This window comes from Paralichthys olivaceus, chromosome 23, assembly GCF_024713975.1.
Source record: "Paralichthys olivaceus isolate ysfri-2021 chromosome 23, ASM2471397v2, whole genome shotgun sequence".
NCBI classification, from domain to species: Eukaryota; Metazoa; Chordata; class Actinopteri; order Pleuronectiformes; family Paralichthyidae; genus Paralichthys; species Paralichthys olivaceus.
Genome location: NC_091115.1, coordinates 1,262,183 through 1,290,007, shown reverse-complemented (window position 1 = coordinate 1,290,007; position 27,825 = coordinate 1,262,183). Strand labels below are relative to the sequence as shown.

The 27,825-nt window shown below is 43.8% G+C and overlaps 4 protein-coding genes across 10 annotated transcripts; 2 read left to right on the top strand and 2 right to left on the bottom strand.

Moving 5' to 3' along the window:
* Positions 1-143: 143 nt before the first annotated feature.
* LOC109644010 (CD9 antigen-like) lies at positions 144-5,764 on the top strand. 2 transcript variants are annotated; one of them, XM_020109288.2, is made up of 8 exons: positions 144-362; positions 2,983-3,085; positions 4,000-4,097; positions 4,239-4,313; positions 4,389-4,490; positions 4,673-4,753; positions 4,863-4,946; positions 5,193-5,764. In XM_020109288.2, the coding sequence occupies exons 1-8, from the start codon at positions 294-296 to the stop codon at positions 5,256-5,258; spliced, it is 678 nt and encodes a 225-aa protein (XP_019964847.1). In that variant the 5' UTR covers positions 144-293; the 3' UTR covers positions 5,259-5,764. The 2 variants fall into 2 exon arrangements, with proteins under 2 accessions (XP_019964847.1, XP_069375699.1); XM_069519598.1 differs by lacking the exon at positions 144-362 and adding an exon at positions 1,529-1,687 and having other exon boundaries at positions 5,193-5,396.
* Positions 5,765-5,871: 107 nt separating this feature from the next.
* On the bottom strand, positions 5,872-11,871 carry cwf19l1 (CWF19 like cell cycle control factor 1). Its single transcript, XM_069519588.1, has 14 exons — positions 11,448-11,871; positions 11,249-11,333; positions 10,617-10,701; positions 10,157-10,258; positions 9,795-10,009; positions 9,516-9,631; positions 8,975-9,059; positions 8,713-8,865; positions 8,381-8,537; positions 8,093-8,172; positions 7,796-8,005; positions 6,951-7,070; positions 6,766-6,863; positions 5,872-6,635 (listed from the first exon to the last, which is right to left on the bottom strand). Exons 1-14 carry the CDS (start codon positions 11,468-11,470, stop codon positions 6,491-6,493), a joined length of 1,674 nt encoding a protein of 557 aa, XP_069375689.1. The 5' UTR covers positions 11,471-11,871; the 3' UTR covers positions 5,872-6,490.
* On the top strand, positions 11,686-19,274 carry dmtf1 (cyclin D binding myb-like transcription factor 1). The gene is made up of 17 exons (XM_020111189.2): positions 11,686-12,414; positions 14,087-14,196; positions 14,350-14,445; positions 14,556-14,641; positions 15,779-15,890; positions 16,043-16,119; positions 16,194-16,351; positions 16,431-16,463; positions 16,570-16,679; positions 16,874-17,102; positions 17,182-17,333; positions 17,471-17,665; positions 17,834-17,916; positions 18,107-18,295; positions 18,398-18,607; positions 18,692-18,797; positions 18,877-19,274. Exons 1-17 carry the CDS (start codon positions 12,314-12,316, stop codon positions 18,909-18,911), a joined length of 2,082 nt encoding a protein of 693 aa, XP_019966748.2. The 5' UTR covers positions 11,686-12,313; the 3' UTR covers positions 18,912-19,274.
* A 144-nt stretch (positions 19,275-19,418) lies between these two features.
* On the bottom strand, positions 19,419-26,172 carry tmem243b (transmembrane protein 243, mitochondrial b). Of its 6 annotated transcripts, none has more exons than XM_020110753.2 (6): positions 26,031-26,168; positions 22,858-23,005; positions 22,477-22,766; positions 22,173-22,223; positions 21,901-22,005; positions 19,419-21,759 (listed from the first exon to the last, which is right to left on the bottom strand). In XM_020110753.2, exons 3-6 carry the CDS (start codon positions 22,552-22,554, stop codon positions 21,640-21,642), a joined length of 354 nt encoding a protein of 117 aa, XP_019966312.1. In that variant the 5' UTR covers positions 22,555-22,766; positions 22,858-23,005; positions 26,031-26,168; the 3' UTR covers positions 19,419-21,639. The 6 variants fall into 6 exon arrangements, with proteins under 6 accessions (XP_019966312.1, XP_019966314.1, XP_019966315.1 ...); XM_020110755.2 differs by having other exon boundaries at positions 22,858-23,002; positions 26,031-26,167; XM_020110756.2 differs by having other exon boundaries at positions 22,858-23,002; positions 25,639-26,051.
* Positions 26,173-27,825: the final 1,653 nt, after the last annotated feature.

Sequence of the window (27,825 nt, the reverse complement as noted above, 5' to 3'; positions counted from 1 at the left end):
TTTGTAAATCGTCCAAAGGTTAAAAAACAAAAGAAAGAAAAGAGAGAAAAGAAAGAGAAGAAGAGAAGAAGAGATGAATGAGTTTCTCTTTTGTGTCTGTGGGTGTTCATCCTCATCATCCTCATCATCCTCATCATCATCAGTTTCCTCCCAGCAGCTGACTGTGAAGGAACCGACCGAGCAGAACAGACGGAGGCAGCGGCACCAGAGTGACTCCGGATCCGCTCGTTTCCATTTAAAGTGAATTCTTCAGAAAACAGTTTGTTAGTTGAAGAACAGACGCAGAGAAGAAGATGGCGGCTCTGACCAGCTGGGAAATGTGTGTTAAATACGCTCTGTTCATCTTTAACTTCGTCTTCTGGGTGAGTGACGACATTTAAAAAAAAACTCTTTATATTGATTTACACTTTATTTACACGGCGGTTAGCTTAGCACGCTAACGGGACCAAATGAGCACGAACTTGAAGTTGACATTTCCATTAAATGAGCGTGATTTATTTAATATGGACCTGTCTTCTCTGCCGAGTTACAGAACAGCTTGATTTTAGTGTCGTGAACACTTAAGATGTGTTTTTTGTTGAGAGTGTTTCGGGCTGTAACGACACAAACGTTAAATCCAGAGATTTTTTAACGAAGTTTGGTAACGGAAGCTGTTTGAGTTTGAATTCTACTGATAAATGATGATAAAACTTTATTTTATTTTACTTTAAAAAAAAAAGTTCCCAGAGCGCTTTGTGAAATACATAAGAATAAAACAACACGAAACAAAACTATAAAAATGAGACACAAATATGAAATACTTTTTAAAAACCCGTTGAAATCAGATCTTATCTCTAATATGAAGCTGTGGAAGGAAACGTTAGAATAGATTGATATAGTAATCATATTTAAATAACGTAGTAATATAAACCTCTCTGAGTTAAATATCTGATTCTGTACTTTGTTTAATTGAAGTTGAACTGAATCTGTCAGCAGAGGTTCAGAAAACTACCAGCAGGTGGCGTTATTCGGCTCAAGTGGTTCTATCTTCGTCCTGTTTCTCTCTTCTTTTTAAAAAAATAAAATAATTTTCTATCTTTTCCCTTAAATATTCTCTTCAGTCTCCAGCTCCACTCATGTCCCGGGTTTTTAAATGATTTCTAAGGGTCTGGGTGTGGACTGGGATGGAGGGATGGGATGGAGAGAAGGACGAAGAGAGGGACGAAGAGAGAGGGATGGAGGAAGTGAAAGATGAGGCATCAGCAGCTCAGAGACAAACATGATGTGAATGAAGAACTGAAACAAACGATGCTGTGATTTCTCTTCTTTCCTTCGTTTGATATTTAAATATTAATAAACGTGTCAGTAGATCATTTCATCATCAGTCTGATTCATGATGAACAGTTTTACACTTTGATAAATAAACCGATCGACACGTTGATCAGTTGTGTTTAATCACATTCAGCTGCGTCTCATCACTCCTCACCTCCTCCTCCTCCTCCCTCCAGCTGTTCTCTCCGCCCCTCCCCCCCTCACCTGCTCACATTGCCAGGTGAGGTGTGGCTCACACTCAAAAAGAGAAGAGAAGCTGCAGCTGGTTGTGTTGAGTGTTGTTCAGGAGTTCGTTTGTTTGAGTCCTGAGCTCAGAGTCATGGGGGGACTTCAGTGCATCAAATACCTGCTGTTTGTCTTCAACTTCCTCTTCTGGGTACGTACTCGCCTCACTGACGAGCTCTCGGTGATTTCACCACACAAGAGTCTGAAGTTTGACAAAAGAGTTTTTAATCTCTCACGTTGAGTCTGAACTTCTGTCGTGACTTTAATTAACTAATGAAAAAAGAAAAGCGTGTCCAGCTTGATGTTGCTGCGGGACAGAGTTCTCTGATACACTGAGAAGGATTCAAGTGAAATCACCTGTTGAGCTGCTGCGGTGTCTCATCAGGAAGTGACGTCAGATCCAAACTGGTGGAGCGACACATCAGGCTGGAGTCAAAAAAAACAAACTGCATGTTAAAGAATGTCCCTTCAAGAGACACTTGTTGGACACAGAATATTTAAGGATGTGAGTGAGTCGTTGTCCTCGCTGCCTCCTTTGTGTTTACTGACGTCATCTGTTTACAGCTGCTTCTGCTCTAATGAATGTTTTCCTCCATGTGAGTCCGAGAGGCTCAGCTTCGTGTTTCAGAGTGAGAAGCTGCAGAACCTCAGATGATTGATGTTTGTGGTGGTCGAGCAGCTAATGGTTGTTTTTGAGTCTGAGGTTAATGAGAGCGAGCGACTCAGTGCTGCGTCTGCACAAACACTCGAGCCTGCAGAGAGCGATTCACTGCAGCAACACGTCACCGTCCACCACTCAGTCCTACTCTGTATTGTTTGTTGGACACCAGATGATGAAAAGACAATGTAGACATACTCAGGGTGCTGCAGCGCCCCCCATCAGCAAGTGGCTGTAACTACAAGGCCAGACGTCAACCGAAAAAATCCATTAAATCATTTCATTTTCTAGAGCAGCGGTTTGACGGCAGCACCTGAAGTTATTTTAACAAGTGACCGACAATAAAACCGTGTTACTGCATCTTTATGTGGCGTTACCATGACGATGAGTTCTTCCCTGTCTTTGGCCGCATCCATCACCGTCCCAGTCGGAATCCGCAGCAGCAGTTCAACTGTGATGAGGACACAAGGGACAATACTTCAAATCCTGTTACACACACACAAAAACATTCACCTCTAAACTTTGAGTTTCCTTCTTCAGTGCAGATGAAAGTTTTTCCGCTGAGCTCGATATCTCAGGATCTGATCAGAGGTCAAAGGTCAAGGTTGCTGTGAACTTTGTTTATACGACGATATGAAAAATTCAGATTCTTTCCTAGATTCATGTTGAGTATGAACACCGAGATAAACCCTTTCATGTAGTGGAAGTATTAAATCTTTCTGATATTAACTGTGTGATCAGAACGATATTAACAGGACGTGACCTCCTGCGTCGGTGTTCTCCTGTAGTTGGCAGGTTCTGGAGTTCTGGCCGTGGGTCTCTGGCTGCGGTTCGACTCCAGGACGGCAGGACTGTTTGAAGGAGAGGACTCGCCCACCGTCTTCTTCACTGGTGAGTTCTGACGTTCAAACACAGAAGAGTCAACACGAGACAGCCCTCATGTTCAATATGTCAGAGATCAGGAAGTGTGTGGAGCAGCTTTTAAAAAGAACTTGATGGTTAAAGGCCGAGCAGTCGACAGGAAGTGCTGCTTCACTCTGACATCATTAAAGTTTCAGGCCTGTGCGAGCAGTGTGGCGTTAAGAGCCTGTCAGAGCATCAATGCTTCATGATGCTGTTACTGGTGTGAGGCGGAAACGTGTGGCTTCATTAGAGGAAGAACTCGGATACTGTGTACAAATACTCTTTGGGTCCTGTGTTGAAGATAAAGTATTAAAGGATGTGGTTGTCACCTCATGTTGCGGGGCCGAGCTCCAGCAGCAACCTGCCTCCGACCGCAGGGTGGACAGAGGTCATCTGAGGCCACTGAGCTCGTCCACACACACACACACACACACACACACACACACACACACACACACACACAGACGTCTTTCTTCTCTGCAGGACAGGGACGTCTTTGTCTCAGCGCTGTCACAGAAAGACAGAGCGGCTCCCTCCTCTGTCTCTTTGTGCTGCTCTTCCATCAAACTGAGAAGTGAAGTGGGCAGCGAGGCGACAAAGGAGCGGTCTGAAATGACAAACATCTTAATAACAGCTCTGAGACCAGCGGAGGAGGATTTTCTTTGTTTAGTTTTTTTCGGGCTGATTTCCTCGTGACTCCAGTGGTTGTTGTTCGTGTTTAGTTTATGATTCACGCTCACGAGGCCTCAATAAAAACTGACGACTTTAAATCTCTTCTCACCAGAAATCCACATCGAGTCTTTGTCTTCGTGTGTTCGCGTCCGAGTTTTGTCATATTTCAATTATTAGAATTTGAATGTTAGATTATTGTCGTTACTGATGAAAGTTTGTCGATGCCGCAGGTGTGTACATCCTGATCGCAGCCGGGGCTCTGATGATGGTCGTCGGCTTCCTCGGATGCTGCGGAGCCATCAAAGAGTCGCCGTGCATGCTGGGACTGGTGAGTCACGGTGTCTCTGCTGTAGAGGGAACTAGATGGGGGGGGGACTCCTCGGGTCAGAAGAAAAAATGTTTTGGTTGAAAATGGAAACGGTTAAAGAAATAATCTGAACATGTTAGAATCTCTCGTTTTCTTCCTCAGTTCTTCCTCTTCCTGCTCGTCATCTTCGCCGTGGAGGTGGCTGCTGGGACCTGGGGCCTCTCCAACAAAGACAGGGTACACACACACACACACACACACTTCAGTGTTGGTGGTGAATGTGTTTGTATTCATGGTCGTCTCTGTTTTCAGGTGGTGGAGGACGTGACAGAGTTTTATAAACAGACGTATTCCAACTACAGACAAACCAAACAAGAAGCCCTGAAGGAGACGCTGCGTCTCATCCACTTCGGCGTGAGAACACGAACCTCAGCTCGTCTTATTAACCGGCTGAAGACTCAGTTGTGCTTCGTCCACACTGACATGTTGTTGTTTTAAAACAAAAACCTCGAGTGTCTTTGCTCTGCATCAGAACTCTTCATGTTCACGTGTGTGTAACGAGATCTGAAGTATTTCTCCTCGTGTCCTCGTCACAGTTGAACTGCTGCGGTCCGACCGGGACGGTGATCGATGCGGCCAAAGACACCTGCCCTGACCGGGAAGGCCTCATCGTCACGGTAACGCCACATCAGCACGGTTTATTGTTGGTCACAGAACCTTCAGATATTCAGAGAAACTTCGACTGTCGCTGAACTCACGTCTGTCGCTCCTCTGCTCTCCCGTCAGAGTTGCCCTACCGCCATCGACGAGATGTTCAACAACAAACTGCACATCATCGGTGGAGTGGGCATCGGCATCGGAGTCATCATGGTGAGTCTGTGGACGAGAACAGATCAGCAGAAGTTAGAATCTGAGTTCCACTGAGAGACGTTCTACTTTCATTTATTTATTTATAACCTCAGAGTCACGAGTGAAGCATCAAACTCACCTGAACTCTCGTCTCCAGCTCTTTAAACATGTGATAATCTTCTTTTCATTTAAAATGTAGAAACTCTGTTCTTCTGTTTATCGTGTCAGTCGAACTAACCAGCTCGACGCTCCTCCGTCTGTCTGCAGATCTTCGGGATGATCTTCAGCATGATGCTCTGCTGCGCCATCAAGAGGTCCAGAGACTTTGTCTGAAAACCGAACCCTCCGTCTTTAACTCGCCCGCTGCTTCAGAGTTAATATCAGTTTGATGTAATAATCACATCTGTTAGTTTCCTGCCTGGATCCGTACAGGATGACCAGCTGTGACCGTGCGGAGCCTGAGACACCGATCTTTAATTTTACTTTATATTTGTACCCAAAGTAAAAACGTGTTTTTATTCTATTTGATAAATTTAACATCGACGAACTGACAGAGAAGACATCAGACTCTGCTGCCCCCTGGAGGACGCCGAGGATCACTCCTGTTGTTCTTTAATCACTTTGGTTTCGTCGGAGTCTGAAATTTGTGAAGAGCTTTGATCGAAACCGACTTTGTCTGCAGCTAACGGAATTTTACTGTGACGTGTTTTATTTTGACACGTTTGAAGCTTTGATTTATTTTTTTAATAAAAGCCGAACCGAGGAGTTTTATAACCAAATGTTACTGAAAACACTTTAAATATATATAAGATGACAAATAAATGAATTAATGTGTTAAACTGAGTAAATGTTTTTTTGTTGTTGTGTGAAGTTCAGACGATTATTTGAGCCTGAACGTTTAAAAGGTCGTGACCTCAAGATAGAACTGACCGACACGACACCAGAATCCCAAAATAAGAGTTTAATGATTGAGGCTCATTTACAAAACATTTAAAAACCAGTTTCACCAGACTGAATTAAAACCAGACTCTAAAGTCATAGAAAAGTTTACTGAGTTTAACGTTTATTGTTTATACTCCAGTGAATCCAGCGAGTTTCATAAACTCTGAAACTCTCCGGATTCACTTTTTGAACAAGACGTAAAAAAAATTCTGTTTGAGTTTCTGTGTTTATCGTAACTTTTCCATTTCATCTTCACGTCCATAAACAAAAGACTGAAAAAAAACTAATTCTTCGTTTAAATCATTTGTTGCGTCTGAAAAAACCAATGTAAGAAACTTTGAACTGAGATTTACTCATAAAACTCAAAACTCCTCGTCCAGGAGGATTATTAAAAAATGAACCACTGGTTTGAAACAGAACAAAATTCAAAGACAGTGTTCGAAAAATAAGACGAGAAGTTCAAACAGACTTTCATGTGTGAATGGACTTAGCCGCTCTTAGCTTAGCATCAAGACTTGAAACGGCTGAAACTCAATCTGACCAACGTCTCAGTGTCGGGTTGAAGGTTGTCCAGTGGTTTCCATCTGAAGCTCAACGTGTGTGTGTGTGTGTGTGTGTGTGTGTTAGTCCTCCCAGGCAAAGTCGTACGGTTGGAAGTCGTCTCTCAGCCGTTGGCAGCTCTCCTCCTCCTCCTCTCGACTCTGTTTACATTCCTTCCAGTCGGCTCGGGTCGGGATGTTCAGCAGCGCCTCGCTCGCCAGAACCTCCCTGTGTTCGGAGAGAGAGAGAGAGAGAGAGAGAGAGAACGAGTTGTGTAGTTGTTTGTATGAACTCTGGTGCTCGTGATCCACTGGTTTGAAAATATGAAGCTTGAGAGAAGAAGAGTTTGATGGTTCACCTTCCAAACTGCAGAGGGAATTTTGTCTTGATGCGATAGAAGAGTTTCTCCCCCGAGTCCAACTCCACGTAGAAGTACGGCGTCCCTGGGGGAGCAATCTGCACACACACACACACACACACACAGAGTCACACACACGCTGCAGTATGTGTACTGTGTGTAGTTGTGTGTGTTCTCACGTGTACCTGTTTGAGCTCCGTATGTTGAGGAATCTCCATCAGCTCCATCTGCTGCTCCTGAGCCTGGACCGTGAACGCCTCCTTGATGTCATCGGTGGTGCAGCGGTCCAGCGGCACCGGGACCACCTCAACGGCAACAAAGCACAAACACGTCATGGTCACGTCGTGTGTTTTGTGTGTCTTAATCTTTGTTGTGTGCTTCTGTTTTCATTCTGCATCTCTGTGGTCGTGCTGTGTGTAGTTATTCAGCTTTGTGTGTCTGTTCCCTTCGTCCATTTGTGGTGATTTCACTTCTCTCTTTGATTGTTTTGTCTCTTTACCTCTTGAATCTCTTTGTGGTTGTTGTGTGTCTTACTTGTCGTTGTGTGTCCAGTTATTTAGCTTCTCTCACTGTCACTGTTCTCCCTCCTGAGTCCATCTGTGGTCATTCTACTTTTCTCTCTTCAGTCATTTTGTGTGTCTTTATTGTTGTTTGACATCTTTTCGTGGTCGTTGTGTTTCTGTTTATCATCATTTCACTTTGTGGGTCTGTCTCTTAATCATCGTTTTGCATCATTTCTAATTTGTCCTCATCTTACTCTCTTTAGTCGATTTGTGTTGCTTTGAGTCCCTTGTGTCTCTCAACTGTTGTTTTCTATCTCTCTGGTCTTTGTGTGTCTCTTTGTGTGTCTCATTGTGTCTCTTTGTGGTCATTCCGCTGTGTTGAATTGTGTCTAACATCATTGTTCTGTGACTTTAAGACAAATGAACACGAACGGCCTCTTCAGATGTAAAAGATGACGTCACCTCTGACTGAAACACTGTTTGCGTTGTTTGACTGAACGTGAATCGTTGTGTGTTTTCGTCTCTACCTGCAGCTGCAGGTGCTGGCTCCTGTAATTCCTCTCGAACACGACGCAGCGCTCGCCTTTGCTCTTGTAGAAACTCCTCAGGGCCGACTTGTACTTCTCCATCTCCTCCACCACCTCAGAGCTCAGCTCCACCACAGACTGGTAGTGGCCGATGGGCAGGATCAGGACGTGGTGGGGGGTCAGGCCGCCTTTGGCCAGAGCCAAGTAACACTGCAAACACACACAAAATACAAAGTGTAGAACTTATTCAACTAGAAGCTTCACAGCAACTGGTCTCCACCTCGCATAGAAACTCACATGTGATCCGATGCTGATGACCAGATGTTTCTCCACCTGAGGACTCGCCAAACAGAACCAGCACGGACCAGTGGGCTGAGCTGCACACGACAACACCAAGGAGACATTTTCATGATTCACTGGTCGATAAGACGAATAATGTATCGACAAGTCCAAGATAATAAACGTGTTTGATGATGACGTCAAACTGAATAATGTCGATGATTTTGATGCAAGTGGAAGAGAAATCATTTAAAACTTGTTTTCAGAGAAGAACAGACGCTGGCGGCGTCGGCTGGTCGGACTCACGGTGTCGGCGCGGCTGTTTGTGTCCATGATGCCCGTCTCCATCGTGCTGCTGGTCTCGTCCTCGTCCGTCTCCGTCTGGATGTCGTTTCCTGCCGCGGCCCCGGTGAGGCCCCCCCTGGTTCTTGCTCAGGTCAAAGAAGAACTGGTGGGCCGGCTCCTGGACACACGACAGGAAGTACAGGAACAGGGTTGAGTTTTCAGAATAAAATGACCACATCAAAGAGCTGCCGTGCAGTTTTAAGATCTTTGAAACGAGGAATTCTTTAAACTTTACAACAATCTGGTTGAAACGTGTTGAAAAAAGAAGCTCCAGTGCTTTTTAGCAACTCTACCTCCTCCTCGGCGGCGCTGAAGCCCGTCTTCAACGTGTCCGTCTTGTCTTTCGTGGAGCGTCTGTACGGGTTTTCTGTCACGTCCTGCGGCTGCTTCACAAGCTCTGATGGATCCATGGTCTTCATGGGGACAATGTTGAAGGCGTAAAGATACTGCGGAGACACACACACAGACACACACACACACTTTTAAAGTCTGACACACAAACATATTAACGGTGCAACAAGATTAAGAGCTCGTATCACTGTGTTTAACACACACCTTCTTTTTGGCAGGGTTGTTGACAGTTGCCAGGGCGATGAAGCGGCTGACGTGTTGAGCGTTTTCCTGGAGAACGACGTGATTTCTGAGGAAACAGACACACAAGAGACACACAGGAGACACACAACAGACACACAGGAGACACACAAGAGACACACAGGAGACACACAGGAGATACACAAGAGACACACAGGAGACACACAAGAGACACACAGGAGACACACAGGAGACACACAAGAGACACACAGGAGACACACAGGAGATACACAAGAGACACACAGGAGACACACAAGAGACACACAGGAGACACACAAGAGACACACAGGAGACACACAGGAGATACACAAGAGACACACAAGAGACACACAAGAGACACACAGGAGACACACAGGAGACACACAGGGACGATCAGTCAGGATGTGTCAACCACAGATGTTTGTCACCGACCATCATCGTCATTATTCGATTAAATGTCGAACTTTGAGTTAAAAAAAAAACCTGAGGAGCAAAATAAATATTCTGTGACGTTCTTCTAGTTCACCTGTACGGGAGTCTCTCATAGTGAGCGCCCTCTAGTGCAGCGAAGTGGTATCGCGGCTTCAGCTTGTCTGCGAGGTTGGCGACGGAGTTGCTTCCACAGAACTTTGTGTTCACTTCCTGCAACAGAGACAACGAAGACAACGAAGAGTTCAATCTCTGAAGGAAACAAGACGTTTGACGTTGGAACAGCTGCTCTGGAGCTTTCGTGCACATCACACAGTGTAGACGTTTGAAGTTCAGTAAAAAAACTAAAGTTTCGTAAAAAAAAAATCCTCGTTACCGGGTTGTTTGCAAAGTGCCACACCCCCCGCGGCCACTGTGACGTCAGCAGGATGTCGACGCCTCTGAACTTGGAGCTGCTGGTCAGCGGAGCCACGAGAGCCGACAGATCTTTGGCGGTGAAGCAGTGAGCCGGGGCCGGTTCCTGGGGGGCCTCCCGACCGCTGACGTAGGCGATCTGTAGTCCGGACACGCCCGTGAACACGCCACGCCGACCTGAGACACACGGCCATGAACGATGTTTGAACACGGAAACTTTATATAAGAAAACTTTAAGTAACTTTTTGTCGGATTAAAACTTCTCTCATGTTTTAATAAATCAGGAGTTTGATTGTTTGGTGATTGGTCGTCACAGAGTCTCACCCAGATACGTGATGTTTTCAGCCAGCTCACAGCCGTCAGCTCCGGGGAACTTCTTCGCCGTCTCCTGACTCGCTGCTCCCAGGACGTAGGTGTGGATGGGAGCTGAGGACGAACGAGACGCAGACAATAAAGAAACTGAAAACTGAACATCAGACAAATCAAGAGTGGAATCTAAACTTCAGCCTGTTTATCACGTTTTACTGAGTTTTCTTTGTGTTTATTTATTCATGTGTGTATTTAACCCTGTGCTCACGTGTCTCAGGCCTCCATGGTACCTCAACAATACCTTTAATACACAGAGATTACATGAAATACTCTTTTATTATGTGTTATAGTCTTTCTCCACAGTTTGTGTGTCACCTATAATCTAAAATCCATACAACAGCGCCCCCATGTGGCCACAGCTCGTGGGACCAAACCTGCCAGTGGTGAAACAGCTGTTTGATCCAGATGTTCGTACCTTTCTTGGCTCCAGTTTTGTAAAGCTGCCACTCGGCCTCGGCCTCTGGTGTCGTCCCGAAAAACTCTCCGACGCACAACAACAACTAAACAAACAAACGAAATTCAGAATTTAAATAATAATCTGTTTTACTCATTTTACTGTTGTGGCTTCAGGTGGAGCCTGTTTTTTTATTTTCTGTTTTTCTGTAGAGCTGCAACTAAGAACTATTTTATTCACCCGTAGATTTGTTTTCTTGATTCATTGGTTGATGATTTAGTTTTGTTAAGTACAGGAAATAGAGAAAAGTCACATTTTCATCCTGCTTTAAAAATGTTAAAATGAAAAACAGCAAATCCAAATATATGTGATAAAAGGATGTGAAACTGTGATGTTCAAAAAACTTTTAACCCTTTAAAGTCACTAAAGGAGTCAAATGAATAAAGTTGAATGTGGATTGAAGATAAATAAATACTGGAGTAAATTTACATCCCAGCTAAAAAGACAAAATGTTCATATGTTTCATGAAGTTAGTTTTAAAAGTAAAATCCAAGCAGCAGCCTTCACACCTTCACAATAAAACATTAAAACAATGAATCTTCCTCTCCACTGTGTGAATATCGAGACGTTTCAGAATAAAAGCGGAGCCTCACGTCGAACTGTCCCGTTTTCTTCTGGATGTTCTGCACTCGACTGAAAACTGCGCTGAGTCTCCCCTCCACGTCTCCACAGGCCAAACTGCAAACACACGTTTAACGCACATTTCACATCAACACAACGAGACACAAACAACGACACGGTCCCTCTGCTCATGAGCACCGAGGGTTTCATGTGTGAATGAGTCGGACTCACACTCTGGTCGGCGGCTCCTCCATGTTTCACAGAAGCTTCACACGAACGTTTCAGATGTTTGGATTTTAGCAGCTCCACTGCTCCGTACGTCAGCAAGAAGGGTCCGGCGGAAAACCACGGCGGAACTAATGTTGCCATTAGAAAGCGGGAGGCGTTGTTGCGCCAAAGTTTTGTTCAAACTTTGTTTCATTGATCAAATTTAAAATTTACTTTAAAAAGTCAAACTTTACGTTTTTAAATTCCATGAAATGAATAAATGCTTAAATTATTTAAATTGTTGCCCGGACGGAGTTTTAGAGCGCACAAAGCGGTTGCCAGGTTTGACTCTTTCACGCAAACCGAATAAGCAGCTTTATAAAATGTAGTTTTCTTCACAAAAGCATCAAATAAAAATGAATAATAGAAATAATGAAAGTTAAAAAAAAGTTCTAGAAGGAAAACAAATATATAATTCATAACTCAAGGTCTCCTACTGATACTTTACGGGACTTTCAACCACATTCTCATCTTCTGTGAAATTGACGTTACAAATAAAGATGGGGAAAGTTTTAGGGTTAAAATATCGATAAAAAATATTCAACCAACACGATTGACTGAAATAAAACAATCAATCAAATTGTTAACGTGAATAATTATTGATTTAATGTTCATTCATTGTTCGTTCTGTTGAAAAGTTCCAGCTTCTTACGTTTGACAGCGTGATGCTTGTCTTTGCTTCATATGAACATGGTCTGATGTTAGAAAGGTTACATCAGAAGAATTAGAAGAAGCAGTTTGTAATAATAATGAAATAATAAACACTTTAGATTCCCAGAGTCAATATAAAGGGCAGGAGATAAAGATTAAATGTGGAAGCAGATTTACGGATGTTCGGCCGGACCTGGCCGCCTCGCTCCGGGCCCTGGGCCGCTCAGCCTCCATCCTGGTACTTTGTTCATCACTCAAGTCCCCGGACCCAAAGCAGGAAGTAAGTACGAGAATCTAAAGTTAAATTCCGCTCGTGTTCGGCGGAGGGAGCCGCCGGAGCTCCGGCCGCAGAGAAACCGCCGCAAAAACGCAGCGAAAAAGCGGCAGAAGTGCGTGAAAACCCCGCAACGGACGCGACAAGCTCCAGCGGGTCGAGTTAAACATGGCGCCGGAGAGTTTTCTTCATTTAGCGGCGCGGCTAGCTGCGTGCTAACAGCTAGCACCGCCGCTCAGCGTCTGTTTGTTTCCTTCGGACTGATTTTAACACGAAAACGCGCGGTTTTATTTCCAGCGACGATCAGAAGGAAACATTAAAAAACTGTGAATCAGAAACACAAACTCCGCCGAGGAGTCTGAGCCGCATCCTCGCGGTTTGTGTCCGGTTCACACACACAAACATGGGAGCTCAAACCAAACCCCGTTCAAAAAATGGTGAATTTAAGGATGAGAGAAGAAGCAAACATGGAGGAGGGCTGAGGTCTCTGAGTGTTTGTGATGTGGAGCAGGTTCAACATTCATGTGTGGATGTGGCGACAGTGGATTCTAGTTTATTCATTTTATCTGTTTTCATTCGTCACATAAAGAAATGACAGAGGCTCATTTTAATTCTCATAAACGTTCATCCTGAATATTGAGATTCTGTTTGCACATAATTAAAAGTGTGATTTGTGAGACAACCTTTAGTCTGAACCACTTCCAGCTCAAGTTTAATTCAAGTGGACATTAGTGAATGAATGTGAACTGAATGAGTTATCAAGTGATTTTAATAGTTTTAAGCTGATTTGATTTAAAACAGTTAGTGACAATAAATCCTTATCTTGAAAACACTGGAACCAAAGTCTGTCCATTCATCTTTATTCTAATCTCTTATAATGATAAGGACCAATGAGTCTGAAATAAAGCTGAACTCACTTGTGATGAAACGTGATTTCAATATTACAATTGTTTTGATCAAATCAGTTTTAAATTAATCAAATCCACTGATACGTCATCACAGAATCTTTGGCTCCAACTGTCCAACAAGCACAACATGCGTTAAAATAGTTTCTTCTCTTTGGCCACTGATGCTCACTGAAATATAATCATGTGTATTTTGTAAAAGTGGAAAAATAAACATCTTCACAGTCATCTTGATATTTCAGAGTGATGATTTATTTCTTATGTCTCCAGGTTAGTGTGTCGCCTGCTGACTCATATCAGTTTGAATTATTCATTCAAAGACTTGTCTGATTTAATCACTTCCAGAGCCGGACGCATTCTGATGTGTATAAAATGTCCATAATGAAGATGTTATCAAACCTTTGTGACAAACAAATGTAATTGAGTCTTGACATTTTACAGTTTAATCACAAACTTGATTATAAATAACTACAAATAAAAAGAAAACACAAGAACAACCAAATATATGATTGTTTTATCATTAATAAACAATTAGTTATTTGCAGCCGTAATCACAGTTAACACAATCTTGATCATTATTTATTAAAAATTACAGCATTTGTATTTCACACTTTGGTCTGTTCTAAAACTAATTTTTATAATCAATTCAGTCTTCCGTAATAACACTTTGAATATTATGAAGTGGTGAGACAGTAACAACACAAACCTGAGACTGGGACAGAGCAGTGTGTGTGTGTGTGAGTTTAATCAGTGTGTGTTTTATTTGTGAGCAGCTGCAGGATGAGTTCGGCTGCCGACGACGGTGCAACGTTAGAAACCGTCAAGTCCGTCACGCTCACTCAGGACAGTGATGGAAGCATCATACTGCACTGTCCTCCCAATGGTGGGTCCACACACACACACACACACGACAATACGATTGGTGTTTAATCATGATAGAAGTTTATTGTTACTATTTTATTCACTGGGAACTTCTGATAGTGAAGAAAAAGTAAATTTACTTTTGTGTTTGCTGTTTGTGTGTGTGTGTGTGTAGATGAAGAGTCGGAGCCCCTTGAGAAGAAGCTGCGCCTCTCGACAGAAGAACAGGACAACACAGGAGCACCTCAGTTTTCTGTCGTCACGTTACCGAGTGAGACCAACACTGTTTTGTTATTTTTACATTATCACTGATGTAACGTCTGAACTAAACCAGCAGATCCTGATCGATTTATCGTTTATTTTTTTCTGTCGTCTCCACAGTGTCAGAGAACGACGAAGGCTTCGAGGTGACGATGACGGCCACAGCAGACAGTGACCTCACAGAGGAGGGCGTCGCTCAGATCCAGGTAGAGTTCAAACTTTTTCCCTTCCTTTGCTTCTACGTCTTTCAGGCATGAGAGGACGTTTAATCAGCAGAATAGAAACCTCGCACTGTTTTTACTTCGAGGCCCTATTAACACATGTAGTGGTCCAGGGCCCATTAACACATATATCCCTAATTACATTTGGCTAATTGATTCTAGTCTTTGTCATATCTTAATTGTATTAAATATCTACAACAAAGCCCCTCCCTGTTTTACATCCATCAAATACAAAGTTTACATAAAAAACTATGAGGTTCTTTAAAAATGATATGAGAGTGACAAGAAAAAACGAAGTCTCTGTCCAGAGGGATTTATAATATGAAAGATTCTGTGGAGCTGCACATGCAACATCCTCCATTCATATGAAGTTCAACCCAACAGACTTCTTCATGTTCAAACTGCTGCAGCAGTAAAAAGCTGGAGTCTGGTTCATCAACACAAGAACTAATAATTCAGTAGAATACAAACAAGGAAGTAGTTAAACCAGCAGCAGCAGCAGCAGCTGGCTCTCAGTGCACATTTAGAGTTTCAAATCAAAGCACAGACCTGTCCTGTGTTTTCAGTCCGTTTTCCTTTCTGTGGGAGTCGTCTTCAGTTTGGAGGCGTCAAGCCGCACTCCACACCCTGGACCCCGGGCTCCGGGCTCCCTGCTCCGGGCTCCCTGCTCCGGGCTCTCTGCTCCGGGCTCTCGGCTCTCTGCCCCGGGCCTCTGCTCTCCATCGTCTCCTCCGTCAACAAAACCACATGAAATGAAATCGGGGTTTTACCGTACTCCGGTGGGTTAGCAGAGTTACTGTCGTTGTTTTTCCGCTGGACGAACTTTCCCATCGCTCCACACAGTGTAGCGGTTAGCATTAGCTCACCTGTCAACTGGGCGTCTCAAGCTGATGACGTACGCGGCCGTCGCGGCCAACTACGTCATCAGTTTGAATCAAATTGAAAACATTTCACGGCCCACTAGAGGGCGCTCACGGCCTAAAATGGACGGGGGGGGGGGGGGGGGGGGTTGAGAAAGTCTAACTCTGACTTTTCTATTTGGACCATGTCCCGTCTGCTGACATGGAGGAGGCAGACGCTTCATTCAAAGTCTGGTTTTGAAACATTTCTCCGTTTGCTCAGATTTTGCAGGAGGACGATGACGCTCTGTCGTCCAGTCAGAAGGCAGAGGTGTCCCCTGTCAGTCAAGCCTGGTTCACAACAAAAGAAGACAAAGACACGTTGGCCAACAAAGGTACATTCCACCAATGATCAGAGACGAACTAAAATATCAGTTCTACAGATTCTTCTCCACAGACGAGAACATGTAGGAAACGTTTCTTTCATTATGTCTTTATGAAAATGTGAGATCCTGGGTTCTAGTTCTTAACTTCCTCTCCTCCTCAGGTCATAAGTGGAAGCAGGGCATGTGGTCCAAAGAGGAGATCGACCTCCTGATGAGCAACATCGACCGATATGTGAAGGTACGCTACTTCCTGTCTTTGTGTTATGTTTTGTTCTGTACGTGTTTGTGTGAGCGTGTGTTTGTGTGTTTCAGGACCGAGGCATCGAAGACCCGGCAGAGATCATTTTCGAGATGTCCAAAGAGGAGAGGAAGGATTTCTACCGCTCGGTGGCGTTGGGGTTAAACAGGCCGCTGTTCGCCGTCTACAGGCGAGTTCTGCGGATGTACGACAACCGCAACCACGTCGGCAAGTGAGTGTTCCAGGAAAAAAACCAAAACATGCTAACTTTTAAGATTTTCTGACTTTTAATTTTCATGTTTTTTTTAAAGGTATAATCCTGATGAGATAGAGAAGCTGAAATCGTGAGTGAACTCTTTGTGTTTATTTTAACATTTAAATAAAGTAATAAAATAATCGCATGTTAAGTTTTGTGTGTGTGTTTATTTGATGTGTGTTTGACGTGTTCAGGTTGAGGCAGAAACACGGGAACGACTGGGCGACAATCGGAGCAGCTCTGGGTCGCAGCGCATCTTCTGTTAAAGACCGCTGCCGACTGATGAAGGACACATGCAACACAGGTGTGTGTGTGTGTGTGTGTGTGTGTGTGTGTGTGTGTGTGTGTGTGTGTGTGTGTGTGTGTGTGTGTGTGTGTGTGTGTGTGTGTGTGGTTTTAAACAAAAAGTCCCTGTTGGTCCGTTTAATTACAGTCTATGATTCATTCATTGTGTGAATCTGCAGAAACACTTTATATATTTATATCTTTTTCAAACAGGTAAGTGGAGTGAGGAGGAGGAACGACGTCTAGCCGAGGTTGTGTACGAGATGGCGGGCATGACGCCGGGGTCGGCGGTCACAGGGGGCGTCTCCTGGGCGTCAGTCGCCGATCAAGTCCGCACACGCTCCGAGAAGCAGTGCAGGTCGAAATGGCTGAACTACCTGAACTGGAAACACAGTGGAGGAACGGAGTGGACGAAGGAGGACGACCTGAACCTTGTGCGCAGGTACGTCGTGGTCGAGTTGAAGCGTGAACTCACCTGAGTGTAAACGACACGTCTGTTAACGTGAAATGACGTGTGGCAGGATATTGGAGGTGGAGGTGGAGGACGAGAACGAAATCAAGTGGGAGGATCTCGCAGGCGGGTGGAGCAGCGTGCGGTCGCCTCAGTGGCTGCGATCGAAGTGGTGGAGCATCAAGAGACAAGTAGCCAATCACAAGGACATCCCCTTCATAGGTACACACACACACACACACACACACACACACACACACACACACACACACACACACACACACACACACACACACACACACACACACACACACACACACGTTATTATGAACAACAGTCGACGTGTGTGAATGTGTCAGTCCTACTGAAGGGCCTACAGGAGGTGATGGAGTCATCACAACAGACTGGATCCGGCCCGGGGAGTCCCTCCTCCTCTTCCTCCTCGCTCCAGATCCGTCTCGCCCGACTGGAGGAGAGCGGCAGCAGCCCCGCCCCCAGCTCTGTGGCGGCGCTGCAGATTCCCGTCCAGATCCCGCTGCAGATCACACATCTGGGTGAGACTCACCGCAACATCTGTCTTGTTTTGATTTAACAGTAAACTGGTTTCAGAGACATCGTGACGATGTCCGCTGCTCTTGTATAATAATAATATTAACAATAATAACAGTCCAATCTGCAGATCTGCGTTGTTCAGCTCTGTTTCCTGTTTGTTAATCTCTCAGCTGCAGATTCCTCAGCAGCCGCCAGCGACAGTGAAACCATCACTCTGAACACAGGAGCTCTGCAGACCTTCGAGATTCTGCCTGTACGTTCTTTTTTCTTTGTCCCTGTAGACTCTGGACTTTACACATCAGCTGGGTTTGATTCTTAACTGAGACCTGATTCTATCGAATAGTTGTTATAAATCTTGTGTTGTTATATTTCGGTAACAGCATCTAGAACTTTCTAACGTTTCTTCGTCTTCACTCCTTCGTTCTCTTCATCTTTCCCTTTAGTCGTTCCACCTGCAGCCCACCGGCACCCCAGGGACCTACTACCTCCAGACGACGTCCAATCAGGGCCTGCCGCTCAGCCTCTCCACCGGTCAGGGCCTCCCTCTCAGTTTGTCTGGTAACAGCACTGTTACCTTGACGACAGGCTCGTCCCCGTCGCCACACGAACACATCATCCTTCACAGCCTGTCGGTCAGTTTGAAAAAGTTCTGTTCCCACCCGGGCCCCTGACTCCTCGGGCCCCCGGGTCTGTTCATGGGTCCAGTTTATTTGATTTGGATTTTCCCTCCTCAGACGGACGGCCTCTGCTCCAGCGACGGTGTCATCATCCAGACGGTCACCTCTGACCCCGCCTCCTCCGACCCTCTTAGCCAATCACAGCTGGTGGTGGAGACGGAGGGGCAGGGCCAGGAAAACCACCTCGACGCCACAAGTCTCCTGGAGAGTTCAGAGAGCGTTGTCACGGAAACACAGGAGCCAATGACAGACGGCTTCACCGACAAGGTTTAAACTCTAGATCCATTATTTACGTGTTTCTAGAAAAAGCTCAGAACATGAAGTCACTGTTTCACTGTGTTCGTGTGTCAGGAGATGAGCTCCCCCTCTGTTGAGGATCAAGTGGTGCATTCTGGGATAACATCTGGCAGCTCTGTGCTGATTGTGTCACCCCCCAACATCAGCAGCACACTGACAGGTAACGCACACACACACATGCACACACACACAAAGCCATTGCATCTTAACAGCTAACAACCAGACATTGTTTTCCTCAGATCCAATCTTAGAGAACCAGGAAGGTTCAGACTGAGCTGAACCTTCATCTCCACGACGACAGCAGCGCTCTGAGTTGAACTGTGAGTTGAAGTCTGACGCTCGTCCCTGGTTTAATCCAGGATGTGAACATTAAAAGAAACAGACTTCTGAATCTGTCTGAAGCTTCATGTGTTTGAAGCTTTGGTTTGAAACCCCCTGGAAGAAATGTGAACGCTCCTCTCGCCCTCGGCCGTCAGCGACGTCCTCTCAGCTTCTACAGTGCCAAAGAGACTCTAAAGGCTGTGATGGAAATATGGGCGTTTTCATCAGGACAACCTTTTTTAAAAGAAGGAAGAGGAAATATTCTGAATCGAATGAAAAATAAATCCTGTCCAGAGCAATTTGCTTGTTTTTTAAAGAGGATCTCCGGGTTTTTCTGCTTCTACTCATTTTAGTGAACTCTGTGAAATTTAATGAACTTTATCTGATAGATAAACGAAGTAGAGTTAAAAATGTTTCTCTGTAGAATCTTGTGAAGTTGAGAGAAAATGTGAAAGAGTCCTTCAGGTTACATAATTATTTATTCCATAAAATAATTAAATAAAAAAGAAGAAAAGAGAAACACGTGGCTGTAACAATCCTAAAGTCGTGGCGAGGTCGGCTTCATGTCTCTGTGACGTCAGTTCAGACAGAGTTTGAAGCTTTGTTGCAGATCAGCGGAGAAAAAAAAGCTGTTTACAGTTTAAAGAGAAGAAACAAGCTCCGGGTTATTTTTAGACTTTTTCTTATTGTCAACAAATCTCATGAAAACTCAGAAACCATGAACTGATCAGACGAGCGACGAGAAACAGAAACGTCCACATTTTACAAAGACTGAACATATCGACACATCCTTGTTTAGATAGTTTGTTCTTTTCTTTAACTGACTAACTCCAAAAGAAACTTTAAGTGCTTCAGTACAAAGTGTTTGACAACGAGCGACTGTGACCACATCATGGAGAAACAATAACGAGGTCACGACAACTACCGGCGTGTTGTGTTCAGTTTCCTTCGCTAAAGTGATTTTCTAACATGTTGAACGTGTCGAGCTAAAATACAAAATGTTTTCATGATCATTATTATTATTATTGCTGATGTCAAAATTGTGACTTAAAGCTACTGAAGTGCGAGAGACGCCCAGAGGCCGAGCTCAGATATGTAAAACGCAGGATTAACAGTGCAAACGTTAGATGGCAGACACATCAATATGATATAGAATCTATTACAGATCTGTGTGCAGCTTCAGTGCTGCATAGAAAGCCTCCATTCATCTTCATTGGTGCTACAGCTGGCCTGAGAGAGAGAGTGTGTGTGTGTGTGTGTGTGTTCATGTGTGTTCATGTGTGTTCATGTGCTTGTGGCTTAGACAAAAGTATAATTCAGCCGGACTTAGTGCAAGAATTGGCAGTCGGAGTAATTCGGCATTTAAATCTAATTTAAAAAACAAAAATCCTCTTAGCGAGACGTGATTTGGAAAATTAATTAAATCCAACCGTGAAAATCAGATAAAGAGAAAAGCAGAAAAGAAGCAGAGACAGAAAGAAAAAAGAAAAACATACTGACTGATGTTTGTAGGACAGGAAGAGCAGGATCCTCCTTCTGTGTTTACAGGCTCAGTGACGTTCATCCTGGTTTAAAGGAAAAATCCACCCTGATCAAATCTGAACAGTCATAAATTTGGCCTTTTGCCTTTGTGGGTTTTGCGTCTCATCGATTTGGGAACTGGAATAATGACATATTTAGAATTCACTCAGTAGAACTGAGCCGAGGCCCAAAAGTCTCCTTATGAAACTGCTTTTAAATAGATCCAGGAATTATTCTTTGAGGAATCAAGGAAACATCTCACAATGTCAAAGAATTTGAAACAAATAAATCCTGGATCTGCCTCCTGATCCAGATTCTTCCCTGAGTCACATCACAACCTTCCACCAAGTTTCATGGAAACTCTCACCGTCTGTCTCATGGACAAATGGACAAGCGGACAGAAAGATAACCTTGACGGAGATAATGACTTCCTCAGGACATGGAACGTTTGACTCAGAGTCCTGTTGTTTCTTTGCCTCCTCCTCTGGGCAAAGTAAATTTAGCAAAGAGCACAGTAGATATTTGAATTCTTTGACCTTGATCCCATCTGAATGTGGCTTTAGATGCTTTGTTGAGTTTCTGGCAGCGTCTGGAATGACATCATCCAAACTTTAAATGAGCACCTTGAGAACACAACGTCTTCTTACGTCCCTGGGTTGTTTTTTCAGTTATAAATACAGTTCACCGGCCACTTGAACATGTAAAAGACACTGAATTCAGAAGAAAACATAAGAAAGGGTGGATTTTTCCTTTAACAGTTGCATAATTGTTTGTCCATCATATCAAACCTGTGGTATTTCCACCCCCGTGCTTCAGGATCTGACTGTAGATGTGAAGGATGATGACTCTGAGGATGTAAACACCTTTTCATCTTAAACTTTGTCCTCCAGGCAGATTTATAGCCTCTGACACGAACGTCATGATTTCCACACCGTGAACTCGTGTGTCTGCGTCTGTCGGCACCAACGAGACAGTTTCAGTCCCACTGGAATCATCCAGTCTCTCGTTTTGGTCCGAGAGTCTTTGCGGGTAATTCATTCAAGTAAGTGAGTGAGTTCTTTTTTTGGTCGCATGGTTCTTTCAAGGTTGGCCCTTCCACGTGTGTGTCCGTCTGTCCGAGCCATGTCGTCCCTTCTTCTTCTTCCCCCTCGTCTCGGTCTTTACCTGACGTCGTGGAAGTAGAGGTTGGCACATAGACACAGCAGCACGATGGACGCCAGCATGTAATAGATCAGGTTCCTGAATTTAGGCTCCAGATCTCCCTGTCGGTACCAGAATATCTGAGGGAGGGAGAGAGACACGGATTCAACCCAACGTGCATTTAAAAGAATTTAAAGAGAGAGAGAAAGGTGACGGGTTGCTGCATTTAAACTAATACGCCATTTTGTATTTTTGCATTTTGCCGTGTCTGTGTTTGTTACCAGCACTATGGTGGATCCACAGGTTAACAGGATGCACACGGCAAAGAAGACATTTAACGGTCGCGGAGGCAACGAGGGGAACACGAAGGACCCGACCACAGTCACCTGGAAAACAAACAGAGACACGTTCGTTATGAAACAACAAAAACACCTTTCCAGAATTCTTATGTGTTTCTAAAACCTCCCGACGCTGCTTCAGTCTCGATTTGGTCCTGAAATGTTCTGGAGGTTCTGAGTCAGTTGCTCCAGAACATTTTTCCACATAAACTTACTAGAACAACCAGAGAAGTGAATCCTCCCACTGCCAGGTTGATTATTCGATCCTGTGAGAAAAGACGAAGAGTTTAATTCATCAGTTCATATTCAAACATCTTTAACACACAAGTGAACAAAACACACACAGCAGAACCGAATTCAACCAATGAAGGTTGACTGTAAAGATGTTAGAGGTGAAACAGCCTCTAGTTTCAGACACTCACACTCACACACACACGCACACGCACACACACACACACACACACACACACACACACAGAGAGAGAGAGAGAGAAACGCTCTCTTCCAGCAGGTTCCTACCCGAGCGGACGTCTCCCCGAACAGAGGTCTGTTGTCGGGGCCGCTGGTTCCGTACGTCCTGCTGTTGAAGTCGTCCATGCCCGGTTCGGCAGGCACACACTCAGCACCGACCGTTTGCCTCTCAGCAGCGCCACCTCCTGGACACACCGGGCCGGCGCCGCATGCTCGCTGGTCTCCCTCCAGCTGCCTCCCTCTGCTCAGCGTCGGGGGAAGATGTCAGTGTCAACAGCCTGATGGAGACATTGTGGGTTCTGGTGGACTCTGCTGGACCGGTACACTTCTAACTTCACCTGTGTGACGGGACGGACAGAAACTATCATCAGCTTGTAACTACAGCGATAAAACTTGCCAACAATTTAGAAACATAAAGGTTTTTCTGACCGAGGAGGGAGCCGCTTTCCTTCCCCCGCAGAAACGAAAACCCAGAATCAACAGAAAACTGATTTTATTGGCGTTCTTCCTGCTTCACTTCCTCTTTTTTCAGGTGCGATAACAAACCGCGGTCACTTCCGTCTCTGAGCAGATGCTGCTGATGACGACAGATAAATAACAAAAAGAGGAACAATCAGAACAAACTGAGCTTTCTTCACTCTGACTCAGCCGCATGAGAGAGTTTCTTTTAACGCCTCAGAAAGATGAGGAACCTGTGATTTAAGAAACAGCTCGAGCTAAAATCTTTTAAAAAGGTTAAGTTCACTATTTTTCACGTCATGTGACCACTCGAGCGTTGAAAGAGGATTTGTTTGCAGCCGTTATTAATCCTGTTATTATTTTATTGAAAGTTAAACAGTCCAAAGGGTTTCTTGTGAGTTAAACATCCAGATCCAGAATTTTTTTTTTAATGTGACGATCTCAAACAAAGCCATAAAAAAATGAATATTATTATTTCTGAATTTAACTGAGATGAAAGCAGTAAACCAATATTTCCACCGCAGCACAGACGTTACAGTGCCTGTTAAATACAAAAGTACCATCCTGTCACAGTTTTTGAATTTCACAAAGTCTCAAACTCAATTTTAAATTTCCAATATTTCAGGGACGAACACAAATGTCCCCATTGTGGGACTGATGAAGGACTTCTTATCTTAAGACAGAAGAAGAGAAGCATCATCAGCTCACAGCAGAGCACAGAGGGGAGGGTTGAAGTTTGTTGAGTTGAGTTTTTTTTAATGAAACCTGCTCACTTCCATTTTCCGTTTGGACTCAGGAGTATTCAGAGCAAGGTTAACAACAAAACTTAAGTCGCTTCATCTTAATCTTTTCAGAGAGGATGATGCTTACAGGAGATCAGGTTCACAACATCTCTACAAAAGATTTAAAAAAAAAAAGCTTCTCTCACACCAGATTCAGCCGACATCTTCACGCAGAGTGAAAACAACCGTTTTCACAAAGACGCCAGCTGCAGCCGTTCCTTCCTTTCTGGGTGAGGAGGCAGCGGCAGAGGAAATAAAACCGTCACTGAGCTTTCTCAGCAGAAAACACACAGGGTGGAAAACAAGAGGTTCATTATGAACGAGAGTGAACCTGGCCTAAAGCGACATTCCTCCACAGCCTTGTGATTCACTAGGCCTCTTAAGAAGAGACCCCGCGATTTAACCGCGCTGAGATGGAAAACATTTGGTTCACATGTGAGCTGAACGGACTCGTTTATAAACTAAACTAATCTGGTTAAAGTCAGTTCTTAACCAGCAGGTAAACGTAGCTGGTAAAAGAATATTTGATGTGTTATATGATCTGCTGCTCAGGAAAAGAAATCATTTGACCTCAGGCTGCAACGCATGATGATTCCCATCATCAAATGAACAGAGCAATTAATTTGTAGATTAATCGATTAAAATTTTAGTTCAAAGAAATAAAAAATGATCATCACAAGATCTGAGAAACGTCTTGTTTTGTGTGAGTAAGAGAAAAATCCCCGATGACTGAGAAACAAAACCAACATTCACATTTCAGAGCCTAGAAACAGAGAATGTTTGGCTCTTTGTTGAGCTGATCACTGTTTTAATTAAATGGATATTTCTATTAAATGAAGCTTATTTAAACCGTGGAAGATTTATCTTTGGTTTGAGAGTCACAAATTAAGTTTCAACTCAAATTCTGCCAAAAAGAGCAACAGGACTTTCTCTGTTTCAAACAGATTAAAATGAAGCTGATTTAATAACTTCTAGAGCTTAACATTTTCATTGAATTTATTTGAAACTTCCTCAGTTTGTCTGACCAAGAAATTCACATATTTACCATTTTTGTCTTTGATTATTAAAATACAGCTGCACCACAGATAAATCCAGTTAATGTGTATTTAACATGAGATTCACCTTCTTGTATCTACAGATATCAGCACGCAAAGTTCACTTTTCCTCCCCCACACCCACGAGGTGCAGTGACGGTCGGTACCGAGCACCAGTGGTGAACCGCAAATATCTGAACCCCGTGCACGAGCAGCGTGAGTGAACCTCGTAGCCTTTAAATACGTCCATTGTCACGCCAACAAACAACTGAATCAGCAGATAAACCAATGTATATGTAGAGTGTCAGTCTGTTGTTACTGACTCTTAATCTGGCTGACATCTGAATATCCATGTAAACGTGATTACCGTGGTACTTCACTGAAATCATGATTCATTTGCAGAAAGCAGGAAAAATCAATTTCTAACAAATGGTGTAGAAAACTAAAGGCTGAACCAAAACCATTTTATTATTGATGAGTCCATTGATTTCAGCTTCTAAACCATTAAGATTCTTAGTTTTTCTATTGTATATACCTTTGCAGTTTAAATATATATATATATAATAACCCAAACCTTAATATTATTATACATCATCTATCAGTGACATCTTTTAAATCACTAATTAAAACAGCACTTCATTAATCCTCGTGCACGTGTTGTCTGTTTAATTATTTTACTGTTATAGTTTAATTATAGTACTAATGAACTAATCATAATAATAAGATTTATTTGCAGAGAACTGGAGAAACCACAATAGAAATGAACTTTGAACTGTTTGAATAAAGAGTATTCATCTCATCCTCAGCTGACTCAGGATCTGTCAAACTGGTTCCTCAGCTCACAACACTTCGAACATGACGTCACTGACTGTGTTGAGTTTTACTGTCAACACAAATACACGTGAACAAAGTAAAAAGTAAAAAGTACACGTTACCTCAGTTTGAAAGAGAGAGCGTGAGCTTTTGGCTCCTGAAGCTTCACAGTCACCACATCAACAGTTAGCTTAGTCAGTAGATTATCATGCTAACAGGTAGCACCTGAGCCACACAGCTCGTCACCTGCGGGTTACCTCCACCTCTCCACCCTCAGGTCGCTGCCTCACCCGCCATGTTGTTGTTCCAACACGACAACAACACACGTCCGGATAAAGTCCCATCACCAGGCTCAACGTTAGCTAACCGGAGCTGCACCGTTACCAGGCCAACTGAGGAGCTAACGGAGCTAAGCTAGCTCCTCCGCCGCTGCAGAGGAATCAACTAAAGCTGGTTGGTTAACTTAACCAACCCCCCCCCCCCCCCACACACACACACACACACAGTCACTGACCTCACAGAGGAACCAGAGTCCGGAGCAGCAGCAGGAGACTGACCGTTAAAGGGAACAGCTTCAGTTCAGGCTGTTAAAGGAGAGTTCACAGACACTGAGCCGACAGAGGGACGACCGCGTCACCGCGTCACCGCCCCGCGTCACTGCCCCGCCCCGCGTCACCCGTGTCAACTGCGTCATTACCGCACCACATCACTACAGTGGGCAACACCACCACTTTACTACACCACCACTTTACTACATCACCACTTTACTACACCACCACTTTACTACGTCACCGCTTTACTACATCACCACTTTACTACATCACCACTTTACTACATCACCACTTCACCACTTTACTACACCACCACTTTACTACATCACCACTTTACTACATCACCACTTCACCACTTCACTACATCACCGCTTTACTACGTCACCGCTTTACTACATCACCACTTTACTACATCACCACTTCACCACTTTACTACATCACCACTTCACCACTTTACTACATCACCACTTCACCGCTTTACTACATCACCACTTTACTACATCACCACTTCACCACTTTACTACATCACCACTTCACCACTTTACTACATCACCACTTTACTACATCACCACTTCACCACTTTACTACATCACCACTTCACCACTTTACTACATCACCACTTCACCACTTTACTACATCACCACTTTACTACATCACCACTTTACCACTTTACTACACCACCACTTTACTACATCACCACTTCACCACTTTACTACATCACCACTTTACCACTTTACTACACCACCACTTTACTACATCACCACTTTACTACATCACCACTTCACCACTTTACTACATCACCACTTAACTACATCACACTTCACTGCCTCTTCACCGTCTGGTCTGAAGAAGCTGAATCTAGTGAACCCCCAGAATAAGAATTTAAATCCATATTTCTAATGTCCGACTACATTGAATATTTAAATCGAGACTTAACAAATGTTTTGTCATAATGAAAATGAGACAAACAGAAAAAGTGGAGCGATGATCACCAGAATGAAGAACAGATGTTGAAGGACTCACCTGACTTGTTCATGTAGAGGATTCAGATTATGGATGTCTCAGCTAAATCTAGATATTATTCTATATAAGTGATTGTAATGACACGTTCATGAGCCCGGTCTGTCTGAGGCAGTTGAAGACGGAGGGAAAGTGTTCATGCTCATGTTATCGTCACATGAGGAGAGTGTGACAGGCTCAGATTAATCCAACACAACACACGTCATGACTCCAAACAACACATTCTAGTCGCAGCCGTGATGGAAAGTAAGTCTGGGACATTTGTCCAAAGAACATAAACACAGTTTGTTTAGCTGGATAAATACAAATGTGTTTACTGAGGTAAAGTTTCACACTGAAAAATGAAAACTACCCTTAAACCTGGTGAAGTCCAAACTAATGAAACCTTCTCCAGCGACTGAAACTAAAGTGAAAAATACTTGTTGAAAATTTAAAGACTGAAAAAACAAAAAATACAAATACATTCATTCCGGACCCTGGGGCTACAATGATCTATGGACCCTGGCCGCCTGAACAGGTTCCCCAAGTTTGTTTGGTTAATATTGACCTCTTTCGGTAAATATCCTGAATAGAATATCTTTACTTGTTTCCCTCCACAGTTCTTAAAAGTCACAAACACAAGTCGTTCATTCCTCTGCCAAGGAAGTTGTGGTTTCACCCGACTCTACGTTGTTGTTTAAGTTTTGAGAAACACCGACACCACTGGACAGATTACCACGGAACTTTGTGGAAGGATGT

Coding starts and splice junctions, on each gene's coding strand:
- cwf19l1 (XM_069519588.1), bottom strand. CDS start 11,470: ATGGAGGAGCCGCCGACCAGAGT. Junction 9,632..9,794: donor GGCACTTTGCAAACAACCCG/GTAACGAGGATT, acceptor TCTCTGTTGCAG/GAAGTGAACACAAAGTTCTG. Junction 8,538..8,712: donor TCAGCGCCGCCGAGGAGGAG/GTAGAGTTGCTA, acceptor TCGTGTGTCCAG/GAGCCGGCCCACCAGTTCTT.
- LOC109644010 (XM_020109288.2), top strand. CDS start 294: ATGGCGGCTCTGACCAGCTGGGAAATGTGTGTTAAATACGCTCTGTTC. Junction 3,086..3,999: donor GCCCACCGTCTTCTTCACTG/GTGAGTTCTGAC, acceptor TCGATGCCGCAG/GTGTGTACATCCTGATCGCA. Junction 4,314..4,388: donor GCCTCTCCAACAAAGACAGG/GTACACACACAC, acceptor CTCTGTTTTCAG/GTGGTGGAGGACGTGACAGA.
- tmem243b (XM_020110757.2), bottom strand. CDS start 22,554: ATGGACGACTTCAACAGCAGGACGTACGGAACCAGCGGCCCCGACAAC. Junction 22,224..22,476: donor TCGGGGAGACGTCCGCTCGG/GTAGGAACCTGC, acceptor CTTTTCTCACAG/GATCGAATAATCAACCTGGC. Junction 22,006..22,172: donor TCACTTCTCTGGTTGTTCTA/GTAAGTTTATGT, acceptor TTTGTTTTCCAG/GTGACTGTGGTCGGGTCCTT.
- dmtf1 (XM_020111189.2), top strand. CDS start 12,314: ATGTTCGGCCGGACCTGGCCGCCTCGCTCCGGGCCCTGGGCCGCTCAG. Junction 16,120..16,193: donor ACATCGACCGATATGTGAAG/GTACGCTACTTC, acceptor TGTGTGTTTCAG/GACCGAGGCATCGAAGACCC. Junction 17,917..18,106: donor AGACCTTCGAGATTCTGCCT/GTACGTTCTTTT, acceptor CTTTCCCTTTAG/TCGTTCCACCTGCAGCCCAC.